Below are 16,638 nucleotides of genomic sequence, written 5' to 3'. Positions count from 1 at the left end.
TCCAGCAACAGAACCTATTCGATACCAACACAGGACCCCCGTCTTCCTGAGCCAATTCATTTCCCGATTCGACACAATCAAACAATTATTTCCCAGCTTTGATATTTTGTTACATAATGAACAAAAAATTCAAAGAACACTTTTAGAAAAGCCACCAGTTTTTTACTGTCTCTCTGATTTTTCCCCTGGGTTTGATCTGAACCCTGACATGGGGTTTTGCCTTTAGTTCCTGGAGACTCCTGGACAATCGTTGAGGGTTGGCAACCCCGACAGAGAGGGCCTAAGTTTAATGTCTCTCCTAAAAGATGGCACTTCTGACAGTATAGCCTGTAAGTGCTCAACTCTTTGGTGTGAGGATTTACCCTATATCCAACCCCATGCTGTACCTGTCCTGGGAGTGTTTGATGGGGGCAGTGTAGAGGGAGCTTTACTCTGTATCTAACCCCGTGCTGTACCTGCCCTGGGAGTGTTTAATGGGGACAGTGTAGAGGGAGCTTTACTCTGTATCTAACCCCGTGTTGAACCTGTCCTGGGAGTGTTTGATGGGGACAGTGTAGTGGGAGCTTTACTCTGTATCTAACCCCGTGCTGTACCTGTCCTGGGAGTGTTTGATGCGGACAGTGTAGAAGGTGCTTTACTCTGTATCTAACCCCGTGCTGTACCTGTCCTGGGAGTGTTTGATGGGGACAGTGTAGAGGGAACTTTACTCTGTATCTAACCCCGTGCTGTACCTGTCCTGGGAGTGTTTGATGGGGACAGTGTAGAGGGAGCTTTACTCTGTATCTAACCCTGTGCTGTACCTGCCCTGGGAGTGTTTGATGGGGACAGTGTAGAGGGAGCTTTACTCTGTATCTAACCCTGTGCTGTACCTGCCCTGGGAGTGTTTGATGCGGACAGTGTAGAAGGTGCTTTACTCTGTATCTAACCCCGTGCTGTACCTGTCCTGGGAGTGTTTGATGGGGACAGTGTAGAGGGAACTTTACTCTGTATCTAACCCCGTGCTGTACCTGTCCTGGGAGTGTTTGATGGGGACAGTGTAGAGGGAGCTTTACTTGTATCTTACCCCGAGCTGTACCTGTCCTGGGAGTGTTTGATGGGGACAGTGTAGAGGGAGCTTTACTCTGTATCTAACCCTGTGCTGTACCTGTCCTGGGAGTGTTTGAAGGGGACACTGTAGAGAGAGCTTTACTCTGTATCTAATGCCGTGCTGTACCTGTCCTGGGAGTGTTTGAAGGGGACACTGTAGAGAGAGCTTTACTCTGTATCTAACCCCGTGCTGTACCTGCCCTGGGAGTGTTTTATAGGGACAGTGTAGAGGGAGATTTACTCTGTATCTAACCCCGTGCTGTACCTGTCCTGGGAGTGTTTGATTCACTATCGTCCCTCAGGTTGGAAAGCACTAAAACCAAAAGCGATTAAACAATGATGAAAATGATAATCTTGTGCATGAAAGGATGATAATATCTGAACTACAAGATAAATTGGATGAGAACTGTAACTTTTTCCTTCAGGAAATGGAAACTGGCCTATGAAGAGAAATTCCAAGCCTCTCTAAATGAAAATTTGTGTTTGTATGAGAAAGAGGCCCAGGATCTGTCAGAGTTGATTGTAGAGGAAGACATAATGATCCTTAAAACGACTGATGTTCTTGGCATGACAACCACAGGTACAACGGACATACAGGCATAGAGTCAGATTGAAGAAAACAGCAATATCAAAGGGACGGTCATAACAATCTGGAGACCAGTCCCATCAAGAAAGGATCATCTTTATATCAGAATTGATCACATTCTCAGGATGTCCCAAACTGCTTTACAGTCAAATATTGTAACTGTGGTAGCTTTTATTGTACAGCAGCAATCTGCGCACAGCAAGCTCCCACAAACAGCTGGGTAAACAAGAACCCGGTTTTTATTGGTGCAGGTTGAAGGCTAACTATTGGCATCCTGTGATATATTACATCCACGTCAGAGGCCAAATGGGGCCTCGGTTTCACGTCTTATCTGAAAAATGACTTTGGGGGCAGTGTGGGGCTCTTTCAGGACTGACCTGCCAACAGTGCGGTGCTCTTTCAGCACTCGCCCCCTCCCCCGACAGTGCAGTGCTCCCTCAGCCCTCGCCCCCTCCCCTGACAGTGCGGTGCTCCCTCAGCACTCGCCCCCCCCCACCCTCCCCCGACAGTGCGGTGCTCCCTCAGCACTCGCCCCCCCCCACCCTCCCCCGACAGTGCGGTGCTCCCTCAGCACTCGCCCCCTCCCCTGACAGTGCGGTGCTCCCTCAGCACTCGCCCCCCCCCACCCTCCCCCGACAGTGCGGTGCTCCCTCAGCACTCGCTCCCTCCCCTGACAGTGCGGTGCTCCCTCAGCACTCGCCCCCTCCCCTGACAGTGCGGTGCTCCCTCAGCACTCGCCCCCTCACCCCCCCTCCCCCGACAGTGCGGTGCTCCCTCAGCACTCGCCCCCCCCCCCCCCCACCCTCCCCCGACAGTGCGGTGCTCCCTCAGCACTCGCCCCCCCCCCCCCCCACCCTCCCCTGACAGTGCGGTGCTCCCTCAGCACTCGCCCCCTCCCCTGACAGTGCGGTGCTCCCTCAGCACTCGCCCCCTCCCCTGACAGTGCGGTGCTCCCTCAGCACTCGCCCCCTCCCCTGACAGTGCGGTGCTCCCTCAGCACTCGCCCCCTCCCCTGACAGTGCGGTGCTCCCTCAGCACTCGCCCCCTCCCCTGACAGTGCGGTGCTCCCTCAGCACTCGCCCCCTCCCCTGACAGTGCGGTGCTCCCTCAGCACTCGCCCCCTCCCCTGACAGTGCGGTGCTCCCTCAGCACTCGCCCCCTCCCCTGACAGTGCGGTGCTCCCTCAGCACTCGCCCCCTCCCCTGACAGTGCGGTGCTCCCTCAGCACTCGCCCCCCCCCCCCCACCCTCCCCTGACAGTGCGGTGCTCCCTCAGCACTCGCCCCCTCCCCTGACAGTGCGGTGCTCCCTCAGCACTCGCCCCCTCCCCTGACAGTGCGGTGCTCCCTCAGCACTCGCCCCCTCCCCTGACAGTGCGGTGCTCCCTCAGCACTCGCCCCCCCCCACCCTCCCCCGACAGTGCGGTGCTCCCTCAGCACTCGCCCCCCCCACCCTCCCCTGACAGTGCGGCGCTCCCTCAGCACTCGCCCCCCCCCCCCCCCCCCACCCTCCCCCGACAGTGCGGTGCTCCCTCAGCACTCGCCCCCCCCCCCCACCCTCCCCCGACAGTGCGGTGCTCCCTCAGCACTCGCCCCCCCCCCCCCCCACCCCAACCTGCCCTGACAGTGCGGTTCTCCCTCAGCACTCGCCCCACCCCCGACCCTCCCCCGACAGTGTGGTGCTCCCTCAGCACTCGCCCCCCCCCCACCCTCTCCCGACAGTGCGGTGCTCCCTCAGCACTCGCCCCCCCCCCCCCCACCCCAACCTGCCCTGACAGTGCGGTTCTCCCTCAGCACTCGCCCCACCCCCGACCCTCCCCCGACAGTGCGGTGCTCCCTTAGCACTTGCCCCCTCCCCCTACAGTGCGCTGCCCCCTCAGCACTTGCCCTCCGACAGTGCACTGCCCCCTCAGCACTCACCCCCCCCCACACCTCCCCTGACAGTGCGGCGTCCCTCAGCACTCGCCCTCCGACAGTGCGGTGCTCCCTCAGCACTCGCCCCCCTCCCCCCACAGTGCGGTGCTCCCTCAGCACTCGCCTTCCGACAGTGCGGCCCTTTAAGAAATACTCTGCACCTCCTTCCAAAGTTGATAACTTCAGTTTTTCCACATTAAATTCCATTTGCCGTGTTTTTTCCCACCTGCTAAACCTGTGCAAATCCCCTTGAAGCCTTTTGACAACATCCTCACAACTAGGTTCTCACCTAGTTTGGTGTCTTCCTCAAACTTGGAAATGTTTATAATTTGGCCCCCAAATCTGAATTATTGATATAGATTGTGAATAACTGGGGCCCAGATGCTTCCGGTACACCTCTGGATACTAGCCTGCCAACATGGGAATGATCTGTTTATTCCTACTCTCTGTTTTCTGTCCATTAACAAATCCTCACTCTATGCCAGAATATTCCCCCATATACCATGTGGCCTGGTTTTGTTTACTAACTCTCTGGGACCTTCTGAAAATCCAAATACATCACATCCACTTGTTCTCCCTTATCTATTCTGCTTGTATCTTCCCCAAAGAAACTTTTTTTAAAAAAATTGTGTCAACCATAATTTTCCTTTCATAACTGCATGTTGACTCTGTCCAATCAGATCATTATTTTCTAAGTGTCCAGTTATTACACCCCTTACCATAGATTCTGGTATTTTCCCTACGACTGACAACAGGGGAGCAGGTCTGTATTCTCTGTTTTCTCTCTCCCTAGTGCTCATTAGATTTACCCAGTCTATATGTCGATTGAAGCCCCCCTTTGATTACAGTTTTATCCTTGATACATGCACCTCTAGTTCCCTGATTTATGCTGTGCCCTACTGTTTGGTGGCCCATAAACAACTCCCACCAATGTTTGCTCTCCCTTGCTGCTTCTTGGCTCCACCCAAACTGACTCTTCCAAACTTGTTCTTCCAATCTAAGATCTTCTCTCGCTGATGTACTGACCCTATCCCTTATTGTAAGTGCTACCCCGCCTCCTTTTCCTTTTTTGTCTGTCCTTGTCTAGATGTCCAATTACCTCGGTCCCCCCACAGCCACGTCTCAGTACTGGCAATTCGACAATGCCCATTTGCTTCTATCTGTGCCATCAGTTCACCCACCTTGTAGTGAATGCTGCACGCATTCGGATGGGCTGCCTTTAATTTTGCCTCCTTTTTTGCAGGGGCTGCTAAGTACAGAGCTCTGCTACAGAAAATTAAGCCACGAATTGTGATCATGGAAGAGGCGGCTGAGGTACTAGAGGCCCACGTGTTGACCACGTTGACTCCACACTGTCAACACCTGATCATGATTGGTGATTACAATCAGGTAAAGGCCATGTCCGCTGGCAAGGACCAGGACTTGGTGGGAACTTTGTCACTCTCCCACTGCGCCCAGTGGAGTTCACTCTCCCACTGCGCCCAGTGGAGTTCACTCTCCCACTGCGCCCAGTGGAGTTCACTCTCCCACTGCGCCCAGTGGAGTTCACTCTCCCACTGCGCCCAGTGGAGTTCACTCTCCCACTGCGCCCAGTGGAGTTCACTCTCCCACTGCGCCCAGTGGAGTTCACTCTCCCACTGCGCCCAGTGGAGTTCACTCTCCCACTGCGCCCAGTGGAGTTCACTCTCCCACTGCGCCCAGTGGAGTTCACTCTCCCACTGCGCCCAGTGGAGTTTTCATCGCTCTCACTGGGACCAGTAGGGATTTCCTCGCTCGCTCACTGGGAGTCACTGGGCTTTTCCCTGTGCTCGCTCGCTCACTGGGAGTTACTGGGCTTTTCCCTGTGCTCGCTCGCTCACTGGGAGTTACTGGGCTTTTCCTAGTGCTCGTGCTCTCACTGGGAGCCACTGGGCTTTTCCTCGTGCTGTCACTGGGCTTTTCCCCGCTCCCCGCTCGCTCACTGGGAGTCACTGGGCTTTTCCTCGTGCCTGCTCGCTCACTGGGAGTCACTGGGCTTTTCCCCGCTCCTCGCTCGCTCACTGGGAATCACTGGGCTTTTCCTCGTGCTCGCTTGCTCACTGGGAGTTACTGGGCTTTTCCCCGTGCTCGCTCACTGGGAGTCACTGGGCTTTTCCTCGTGCCCGCTTGCTCACTGGGAGTTACGGGGCTTTTCCTCGTGCTCGCTCGCTCACTGGGAGTCATTGGGCTTTTCCCCGTGCTCGCTCGCTCACTGGGCTTTTCCCCGTGCTCGCTCGCTCACTGGGCTTTTCCCCGTGCTCGCTCGCTCACTGGGCTTTTCCCCGTGCTCGCTCGCTCACTGGGCTTTTCCCTGTGCTCGCTCGCTCACTGGGCTTTTCCCTGTGCTCGCTCGCTCACTGGGCTTTTCCCTGTGCTCGCTCGCTCACTGGGCTTTTCCCCGTGCTCGCTCGCTCACTGGGAGTCACTGGGCTTTTCCCCGTGCTCGCTCGCTCACTGGGAGTCACTGGGCTTTTCCCCGTGCTCGCTCGCTCACTGGGCTTTTCCCCGTGCTCGCTCACTCACTGGGCTTTTCCCCGTGCTCGCTCGCTCACTGGGAGTCACTGGGCTTTTCCCCGTGCTCGCTCGCTCACTGGGAGTCACTGGGCTTTTCCCCGTGCTCGCTCGCTCACTGGGAGTTACTGGGCTTTTCCTCGTGCACGCTCGCTCACTGGGAGTCACTGGGCTTTTCCCCGTGCTCGCTCACTCACTGGGAGTTACTGGGCTTTTCCTCGTGCTCGCTCGCTCACTGGGAGTCATTGGGCTTTTCCCCGTGCTCGCTCGCTCACTGGGCTTTTCCCCGTGCTCGCTCGCTCACTGGGCTTTTCCCCGTGCTCGCTCGCTCACTGGGCTTTTCCCCGTGCTCGCTCGCTCACTGGGCTTTTCCCCGTGCTCGCTCGCTCACTGGGCTTTTCCCCGAGGCTCGCTCGCTCACTGGGCTTTTCCCCGTGCTCGCTCGCTCACTGGGCTTTTCCCCGAGGCTCGCTCGCTCACTGGGCTTTTCCCCGAGGCTCGCTCGCTCACTGGGCTTTTCCCCGTGCTCGCTCGCTCACGGGGCTTTTCCCCGTGCTCGCTCGCTCACTGCGAGTCACTGGGCTTTTCCCCGTGCTCGCTCGCTCACTGGGAGTTACTGGGCTTTTCCCCGTGCTCGCTCGCTCACTGGGAGTCACTGGGCTTTTCCCCGTGCTCGCTCGCTCACTGGGCTTTTCCCCGTGCTCGCTCGCTCACTGGGAGTCACTGGGCTTTTCCCCGTGCTCGCTCGCTCACTGGGAGTCACTGGGCTTTTCCCCGTGCTCGCTCGCTCACTGGGCTTTTCCCCGTGCTCGCTCACTCACTGGGAGTCACTGGGCTTTTCCCCGTGCTCGTTCGCTCACTGGGAGTCACTGGGCTTTTCCCCGTGCTCGCTCGCTCACTGGGAGTTACTGGGCTTTTCCTCGTGCACGCTCGCTCACTGGGAGTCACTGGGCTTTTCCCCGTGCTCGCTCGCTCACTGGGAGTTACTGGGCTTTTCCCCGTGCTCGCTCGCTCACTGGGAGTCACTGGGCTTTTCCCCATGCTCGCTCGCTCACTGGGCTTTTCCCCGTGCTCGCTCACTCACTGGGAGTCACTGGGCTTTTCCCCATGCTCGCTCGCTCACTGGGAGTCACTGGGCTTTTCCCCGTGCTCGCTCGCTCACTGGGAGTTACTGGGCTTTTCCTCGTGCACGCTCGCTCACTGGGAGTTACTGGGCTTTTCCTCGTGCACGCTCGCTCACTGGGAGTTACTGGGCTTTTCCTCGTGCTCGCTCACTCACTGGGAGTCACTGGGCTTTTCCCTGTGCTCGCTCGCTCACTGGGAGTCACTGGGCTTCTCCCGGTGCTCGCTCGCTCACTGGGAGTCACTGGGCTTCTCCCGGTGCTCGCTCGCTCACTGGGAGTCACTGGGCTTTTCCTCGTGCTCGCTCGCTCACTGGGAGTCACTGGGCTTTTCCTCGTGCTCGCTCACTCACTGGGAGTCACTGGGCTTTTCCTCGTGCTCGTGCTCTCACTGGGAGTCACTGGGCTTTTCCTCGTGCTCGCTCGCTCACTGGGCTTTTCCCCGTGCTCGCTCACTGGGCTTTTCCTCGTGCTCGCTCGCTCACTGGGAGTCACTGGGCTTTTCCCCGTGTTCGCTCGCTCACTGGGAGTCACTGGGCTTTTCCCTGTGCTCGCTCGCTCACTGGGAGTCACTGGGCTTTTCCCCGTGCTCGCTCGCTCACTGGGTGTCACTGGGCTTTTCCCTGTGCTCGCTCGCTCATTGGGAGTCACTGGGCTTTTCCCTGTGCTCGCTAGCTCACTGGGAGTCACTGGGCTTTTCCCTGTGCTCGCTCGCTCACTGGGAGTTACTGGGCTTTTCCTCATGCTCGTGCTCTCACTGGGAGTCACTGGGCTTTTCCCCGTGCTCGCTCGCTCACTGGGAGTCACTGGGCTTTTCCCCGTGCTCGCTCGCTCACTGGGAGTCACTGGGCTTTTCCTCGTGCCCGCTCGCTCACTGGGAGTCACTGGGCTTTTCCCCGTGCTCGCTCGCTCACTGGGAGTCACTGGGCTTTTCCCCGTGCTCGCTCGCTCACTGGGAGTCACTGGGCTTTTCCCTGTGCTCGCTCGCTCACTGGGAGTCACTGGGCTTTTCCTCGTGCTCGCTCGCTCACTGGGAGTCACTGGGCTTTTCCCCGTGCTCGCTCGCTCACTGGGAGTTACTGGGCTTTTCCCCATGCTCGCTCGCTCACTGGGAGTCACTGGGCTTTTCCCCGTGCTCGCTCGCTCACTGGGAGTCACTGGGCTTTTCCCCGTGCTCGCTCGCTCACTGGGAGTCACTGGGCTTTTCCCCGTGCTCGCTCGCTCACTGGGAGTCACTGGGCACTCGCACTCAAGGTAACAAGGTCCTAATTTACACTAATGGCTTTGTCTGATGTGACATGTACCCAAAAGAACCAAATCCCAGATTAACTCTCTGCCGGGGAAAAGCTGTGGGTGCCAATGGTCAATGAAAATTTCCAGCACTTGAGGTGGATAGATTTTTATTGGGTAGATTGATATCGAAGGATATGGAACAAAGATGGGGAACTGGGATTAAGATTAGCTATGTTCTGACAGCGAGCTCTAGGAGCTGCGAGACGCAGATCTATCCCCTTGTCCTGTTTTCACATCATGTCCTCCTCATTCAGAACTAATCAATTATCTTCAAAGGTTAAGGTACATAAGGTGAAACCACTGGGGACATGGTGGTGTAGTGATAATGACACTGGACTAATAATAAGATCATAAGACATAGGAGCAGAAATTAGGCCATTCGGCCCATCGAGTCTGCTCCACCATTCAATCATGGCTGATAAGTTTCTCAACCCCATTCTCCCGCCTTCTCCCCGTAACCTTTGATCCCCTTACCAATCGAGAACCTATCCAGAGGTCCAGGCTCATTCTTTGGAGACATGAGTTCAAATTTCACCATGACAGTGGTAAAATGTAAAAATTCCATTAATTAATCTGGAATTGAAAGCTAGACTCTATAATAGTGACCATGAAACTGTTATCAATTGTTGTAAAAACCCATCTGGTTCACTAATGTCCTTTAGGGAAGGAAATCTGCTGTCCTTACCTGGTCTGGCCTACATTAAGGATGTTATGCTTCAGTTATACAGGGCATTGATCTCTTTATTTAAGGAAGGATGTAAATGCATTGGAGGCAGTTCAGAGGGGGTTTACTAGATTGATACCTGGAATGAGTGGGTTGTCTTATGAGGAAAGGTTGGACAGACTGGGCTTGTTTCCACTGGAGTTTAGAAGAATGAGGGGTGATTTGATTTGAAGTATACAAGATCCTGAACGGCCTTGATAAAGTGGATGTGGAAAGGATGTTTCCTCTTGTGGGTGAGTCCAGAACTAGGGGGCACTGTTTTAAAATTAGGGGTCGCCCTTTTAGGACAGAGATGGGGAGAATTTTTTTCTCTCAGAGGGTTGTGTGACTTTGGACCAGAAGGTGGTGGAGGCGGGGTCATTGAATGTTTTTAAAGCAGAGGTAGATAGGTTCTTGCTAGGCAAGGGAATCAGAGGTTATCGGGGTTAGATGGGAACATGGAAATCGAAACACAAGGAGATCAGCCATGATCTTATTGAATGGCGGAGTAGGCTCGAGGGGCTGAATGGTCTACTCCTGTTTCTATTTCTTATGTTTCTTATATACACGTGACTCCAGACCCAAGGCAATGTGGTTGACTCTTTACTGCCCTCTGAAATGGCCGAGCAAGCCACCCAGTTCAAGGGCAATTAAAGAGGGGCAATAAATGCTGGGCTAGCCAACAGAGCTCACATCCCATGTTGGAATTTTAAAAAATGGACCCCAGTCATGTTTCTTTTCCTTAGAGGATGTTAATGAGAATTCAACAGAATTGTAACAGCAAGAATATCGGGATGGAATACTGGGATGTAATACATGTTGAAATATCGGGATGGAATACTGGGATGTAATACATGTTGGAATATTGGGATGGAATACTGGATGGGCTGGATACTGTTAGAAATAGAGAGAAAATCTGAGGAAATTAGGTCAGAGAAAAGTCTGGACTCTTCCCTCTCATGAATCTTTCACGTTTTGTTTTTTGCAGCTGAAACCAAAGTTAATGGATTATAAACTGGGCTCTGAGTATCATCTGGATGTATCACTGTTTGAGCGGATGATTAAAAACCGGATTCCGTGTGAGCAGCTGAGTCATCAGGTACTAGGGCGAGATTCCCAGATTATCAGGCTGATCCAGCACCTTGCCAGATGGGAAAAAATTCTCGGAGAATCAGTGGGTTTTGGCCTTTCACTTCTGGGACCGGGATTAAGTCCAGTCTAAACTGCTTAGGGAGGATGTTCCTGCCTGTTGGCTGTAAGTTCACTTCAGGCAGACTTAACCCAGGTTATATTGGGATAGACTGCACAGAGACAGGTGCACACCTGCCACACATACACACACAGGCACAGATGCACATGTGCACAGACACAGGCACCGACGCACACATGTGCGCGCACAGGCACAGACACACATACACACAAAAAGGCACAGATGTGCACACACATGCGCACACACACACAAAGGCACAAACGTACACACACAAAGGCACAGACCCACACACACATGCAGAAAGGCACAGACGCGCATGGACGTACACGCACAGGCACACGCACGCACACGCACAAAGGCACAGACACACAGACAGGCACAAAGGTACAGATGCACGCACACCCACACACAATATTAGACTGTCAGTCTTGACAAAATGTTAGTGTCTCTCCCCTCAGTGGGAAGGGGGAGGGGAGGGGAGCCTCCTGATTATCCACAGAAACAACACCAAAGCTGCTTGAACCAGTTCCTCAGAGGTTCCGAGTCATACAGTCATTTACAGCACAGAAGGAGGCCATTCAGCCCATCCAAGTTCATACCAGCTCTCTAAAGAGCAGCCTGCCAGAGTTATAATTGCAGAAATTAAATGCACATAGCCAGGCTGCCAGTCCCAGTGCGTTACTGGGGGAGTGCCGCACTGCCAGAGGGTCGGTACTGAGGGAGCACCATGCCACCAGGTGGTGGTCTAATGGGGTGCTGCACTGTCAAGAGGCTGCCATCTTTTGGACGAGACATTAACAGAGTTCCTGTCTGTCCTCTTGGATGGACCTAAAAGAACTGATGTCCACTGCTTTGAAGAAGAGTTCTCCCTGGCATTTTGGTTGATATTAAACCTCACAAGAAAGATCAGATTATCTGATCAATATCTCTCTTTAATTTGTTCCCAGCACCGAATGAGACCTGAAATCTCTCAGCTACTGGCCTCCGTCTTCTACTCCAATCTCAAAGATCACAAATCAGTGTCACTCTATGAGGATATCAAGGTAAGAATCTCAATAATACGTGGGTAGTGTGACACCGAGCACTCGTCTTCATTCCACACATAAAGAAACAGTGCAGTGGGGGGTGGGGGGTCCTTTAGCCCATCCTGCCTGTGCTGGCTCTTTTAAAGAGCTATCCCATTAATCCCACACTACCCTGTTCCTTCCACACGTCCCTGTCCAGAATATCAAAAGGCAGCAGGTCGATGGGAACACCACCACCTCCCAAGTCACTCACCATCCTGACTTGGAAATAGATCGGCCGTTCCTTCACTGTCACTGGGTCAAAATCCTGGAACTCCCTCCCCTAACAGCACTGTGGGTGTACCTACACCACATGGACTGCAGCGGTTCAAGAAGGCAGCTCAGCACCACTTTCTCAAGGGCAATTAGACGCGGATAATAACTTTTAGGTGGTAGAGGTTGCAGATTGAAAGGTGCTGTCATAGGAGCCTTAATGAGTTGCTGTAGTGCATCTCCTGGATGGTACACACTGCCAATGTGTGTCAGTGGTGGAGGGAGTGAATGTTTAAGGTGGTGGATGTGGTGCCAATCAAGTGGGCTGCTTTGTCCTGGACGGTGTCGAGCTTCTTGAGTGTTGTGGGCTGCACACATCCAGGCAAGTGGGAAGGATTCCATCACACTCCTGACTTGTGACGTTGGGGAGTCAGGAGGGTAGTTCCTACCCTGGGCAATGTTGGCCACATACTAAGAACAAAACTAATCAGCGATGGCCGAGATGCTAATGATCCTCTCGGTATTGGGTGGAGGGAGAGTTGGCCAGTGGATCGCAGCTTGACCATTTGAGAAGGACAGGGTCAGCTTTGAGGTCACCCCCACAGCTGAATATGTGCTGCTGGCCACTTCCTCAGCTTGTTGGTTAGCAATGAAGTGTTGGGTTGTGGGAGGGGGGGGCGCTGCTGTGGGGGTGGGGGGGGTGGGGTGGGGGGGGGCGGGGTGGGGGTTGGTGGTTGCTGGCGGGGTGGGGGGGGCGGGGGGGGTGTGGAAAGCTGGGCAGTACCTTTAGTGAGTAAGTATTTTGATTGAAGCCCATTCAGTCCTGACTTGGTCTTTCTTGATTCTCCCCAGGGTCTAGCAACAAATATCTTCTTCATTGAGCATCAGATGGATGAGGATAATAACACCGAGTCCCTAAGCCACAGCAACACTCATGAGGCCCAGTTCCTAGCTGGACTCTGTCAACATCTTCTGCGGCAGGGCTACACCACCGAGCGGATCACCATCCTGACTCCCTACATGGCCCAGATGTGGAGGATCCGCTCGATGGTCCGGGAACTTGGGATGGCCTCCATTTCGGTCAAGGCTGTTGACGATTTCCAGGGGGAGGCAAACGACATTGTTCTGCTGTCTCTGGTCCGTAGTAACTGGGAAGAGAGGACTGACCTCTTGCAGGACCAGAACCATCTATGTGTGGCTTTCTCCAGAGCCAGGATGGGATTCTACTGCGTGGGGAACTTCCAGAAGTTGCTGCAGAGCCCGGGAAGGAAGATGTGGGAGAAACTCCTCCAGGTGCTGAAGGAAAAGGGTCTCGTGGGGAAAGGCCTCCCGTTGCCCTGTCCCAACCACCCAGAAGGCCGAATCATCATCAAGTCCCCGCAGGATTTCCAGCGGTTCCGTGACTGGGCCTGCGACCATCCCTGTGACTCCCCCCTGGAATGTGGCCACCTCTGCAAACACCGTTGCCACACGCACACTCGAGGGCAGCGGGGGTACCGGTGCAAGGAGCCCTGTGGCCGGGTGCTCTGCGATGGGGGGCATAGGTGCCCCAAGCGCTGTTGGGAAGAGTGCGGCCCGTGCAAGGAGACGGTGGAGAAGGTCTTGCCCAAGTGTGGGCACGCCCAGATGGTGCCCTGCGGCCCCACTCCGGAGGCCGCACCCTGTGACCACCCCTGTGAGCGACTCCTGGAATGCGGGCACCAGTGCCAGCAGCCGTGCAGCAAAAACTGCGCTGACTTCCCCTGCATGGGCAAGTGCCCGGAGGTGCTGGAGTGTGGTCACCCGTGCGTGGGCACCTGCGGGGACTGCCTCGAGGGCCGGCTGCACCGGGGCTGCAATCGGAAATGCGGGCGGCTGCTGCTCTGCGGGCACCGGTGCAAGGACCCCTGTGCCGACAGCTGCCAGCCTTGCCGACTGCCTTGCGCCCACCGGTGCTGGCACGGCCAGTGCCAGAAGAAGTGCCGCGAGGCCTGCGACCCCTGCCTGAAGCCGTGTCCATGGAGGTGCAGACACTACCAGTGCGGCCTGGCCTGCTTCGAGGAATGTGACCGCCCTCGCTGTGACCAGCCCTGTGACCAGATGCTTCCCTGCGGACACCCCTGCGTCGGCCTGTGCGGGGAGGCCTGTCCGACCCTGTGCCGCCTGTGCCACGCGGCCGAGCTGACCGCCACCTTCTTCGGCTCGGAGGGTGACCCTGATGCCCGCTTTGTGGTGCTGGAAGACTGCGGCCATGTCCTGGAGGTGAGCGGGATGGACGGGCTGATGGCCGAGCGTCCGCGCCCCCTGCAGCTAGAGACTTGCCCAAAGTGCAGGACGTCCATCCGCTGGCATAGCCGCTACAACATGGCCATCAAGAGGAGGTGGCATGGCATCAACCAAGTGAAGAGCATAACCCTGGGCAGCTCGCAGGAGATCGAGGAGAAGAAGCAGCAGCTGACTGAGAGCATCATCGCAGCCTCCATCAACCTGCATTACATGGAGCAGAGATACGACATTCGCAAGAAGGTGGAAGTCTCTCAGTCCCTTCCAGAGCTGGCGGCCCTGGAGAGAGCTCTCGGCATCTTCCGGTTCCTGGACATGGTGAGAAAACAAGCAAAAGCCTGCACAGCGGCGCGCCAGGTAAGTTTGGAGTTGATGCTGACCAGGCTGGACTGGTGGCTGGGCAACAGGCGGGTAACATTCACCTCCCAGCAGCTGAGCGAGTGCAGGAACGAGATTGCCAGGATATCCTACCGAGCTGATTTGATGCGACTGCTCAGTCACTGTGAGGCCAGGAGCGTGGAGAAGGCCGGGGAGGTGGTAAAGGCTATCGACCCTCTCCTGGGAAAGCTGGAGGGGAAACTGACAGAGGAGATAGAGGCGAAGATCAAAGGAGACCTGGAGAAGATCAGGGAGCTCTTCCCCTGCGAGGGGCTGTGGATCTCAGAGGACGAGCGGCTGTCGGTGGCCAAAGATATAGAGATGGCAAAGAGAGACTGGTACCAGTGCCCCAATGGGCACCTGTACGCAGTGGAAGAGTGTGGTATGTCGGCAGACCAAGCAGAATGCCTGGAGTGCGCACTGATGATCGAAGGAGAAAGCCAACATCTTGAAGAAGACGCTTCTCAAGCTGCCGAAATGGATTCCAGTTCAACCTGTGCCAGCAATGCCTGAGTGGGTAACCTCTTACCCCAGATCAGAAAGCTGTGAGCTCTTACCCCATTCCAAAGATTCGAATCCATAGTTCAGGCTGACATACCCCAGTGTAGAACTGAGGGAGTGCTACGCTGTTAGAGGTGACAACTTTCATATAACGTGTTTAACTGAAGTCCTGTCGGCCCTCTCAGGTGAATGTATAAGATACATACGCACTATTTATGACTAAGATCAGCAGAGTTCCTAACCGCATCTTGACAACTAATCATCTCTCAACCAATGTGAGTGAAACAAATTATCTGGTCGTAATCTCACATTTTTTATTCATTCACTGATAATCACTTGCAATTTCCGCTTTTATTGCCCACCCCTATTTGCCCGTGAGAAGGTGCTGGTGAGCCACCTTCTTGAACTAATACAGTCCATGTGGTGTAGGTACACCCACTATCCTAACTGGCTTTGGTCCCTAACCCGCTCTCCAATAGCAATGGGAAGGAGATGGATCTTCACACTAGGAAGACCGGAGAGATCTGTTACAGTTCTGCTAAGACAAGACGAGTTCTATGTTTCCTTGGTGTATAATAAACAGAAGACTGAAATCTCCAGAACTTTTCCTGTTGTCATTTTTGTTTACTGACCTCCAATGACCAAACAAGGAGGGGGGTTGGGGCACAGAATCGTCACCTCAGTGGAACCCACAGTTGGCCTTTAAATAGGAGGATGCCCCAGAATTCAATCATAGAACATAGCATAGAAGGAGCCCATTGGAGGAGTCTTCCCTAGAGTTGGGGGAGGTGCTAGAGGACTGGAGAACTGCAAATGTTACTCCCTTCTTCATAAAGGTTGTAAGGATAAGCCCAGCAATTACAGACCAGTCAGTTTAACTTCAGTGGTGGGCAAGATTCTAGAAACAATTATTCGGGATAGAATTAGTAGTCACATGAAGAAATATGGGTTGATAAGGAAGAGCCAGCATAGATATCTAAAGGGGAAATCATGTTTAACTGACTTACTGGAGTTTTTTTGAAGAGGCAACAGAAAATGTCAATGAGGGTAATGCTGTTGTGTACATGGACTTTCAAAGGATATTTGATACAGTGCCACACAACAGACTTGTGAGAAAAGTTATTGTTCATGGAATAAAAGGGACAGTAGCAACATGGATACAAAATTGGCTGAAAAATAGGAAGCAGAGAGTAATGGTCAATGGATATTTTTCGGGCTGGAGGAAGGTTTGTAGTGGAGTTCCCCAGGGGTCGGTATTAGGACCCTTGCTTTTCCTGGTATATATTAATGATCTAGATCTTGATGTGCAGGGGATAAATTCAAAGTTTGTGGACGATATGAAGCTTGGGAGTGTTATGAACTGTGAGGAGGACCGTGTAGAACTTCAAATGGACATAGACAAGTTGGTGGAGTGGGCAGATAGGTAGCAGATGGAGTTCAATGCAGAGAAGTGAGAGGTGATGCATTTCGGTAGGAAGAATGTGGACAGACAATATAAAATAAGGGGTGAAATTTTGAAGGGGGTACAGGAGCAGAAAGACCTGGGTGTATATGTGCATGGATCATTGAAGGTGGCAGGACAGGTGGAGAGAGCAGTTAATAAATCAAAAAGTATCCTGGGCTTTATTAATAGTGGCATAGAGTACAAGAGCAGGGAGGTTATGCTGAATTTATATAAGGCACTTGTTAGACCTCAGCTGGAATATTGTGTACAGTTCCAGGTACCACGTTATAGGAAGGATGTGAACACATGGGAGAGAGTGCAGAAGAGGTTTACAAG

At 54.1% G+C, this 16,638-nt stretch overlaps 1 protein-coding gene across 1 annotated transcript in view; it reads left to right on the top strand.

The window, feature by feature from the left end:
- LOC121276500 (NFX1-type zinc finger-containing protein 1-like) overlaps window positions 1–15,450 on the top strand; it is a 46,399-nt gene extending 30,949 nt beyond the window's left edge. Inside the window, exons 10-14 of the mRNA XM_041184990.1 lie at window positions 1,512–1,666; window positions 4,828–4,973; window positions 10,219–10,329; window positions 11,388–11,483; window positions 12,570–15,450. Coding sequence (XP_041040924.1) covers window positions 1,512–1,666; window positions 4,828–4,973; window positions 10,219–10,329; window positions 11,388–11,483; window positions 12,570–14,870 — 2,809 coding nt within the window. The 3' untranslated portion in view covers window positions 14,871–15,450. The remainder of the gene's footprint in view (window positions 1–1,511; window positions 1,667–4,827; window positions 4,974–10,218; window positions 10,330–11,387; window positions 11,484–12,569) is intronic.
- Window positions 15,451–16,638: the final 1,188 nt, after the last annotated feature.

Source organism: Carcharodon carcharias, chromosome 3 (genome assembly GCF_017639515.1).
Source record: "Carcharodon carcharias isolate sCarCar2 chromosome 3, sCarCar2.pri, whole genome shotgun sequence".
In the NCBI taxonomy this organism is placed as follows: Eukaryota; Metazoa; Chordata; class Chondrichthyes; order Lamniformes; family Lamnidae; genus Carcharodon; species Carcharodon carcharias.
The sequence above is the reverse complement of the archived record's forward strand: the minus strand, read 5'-3'. Positions and strand labels throughout refer to the sequence as shown.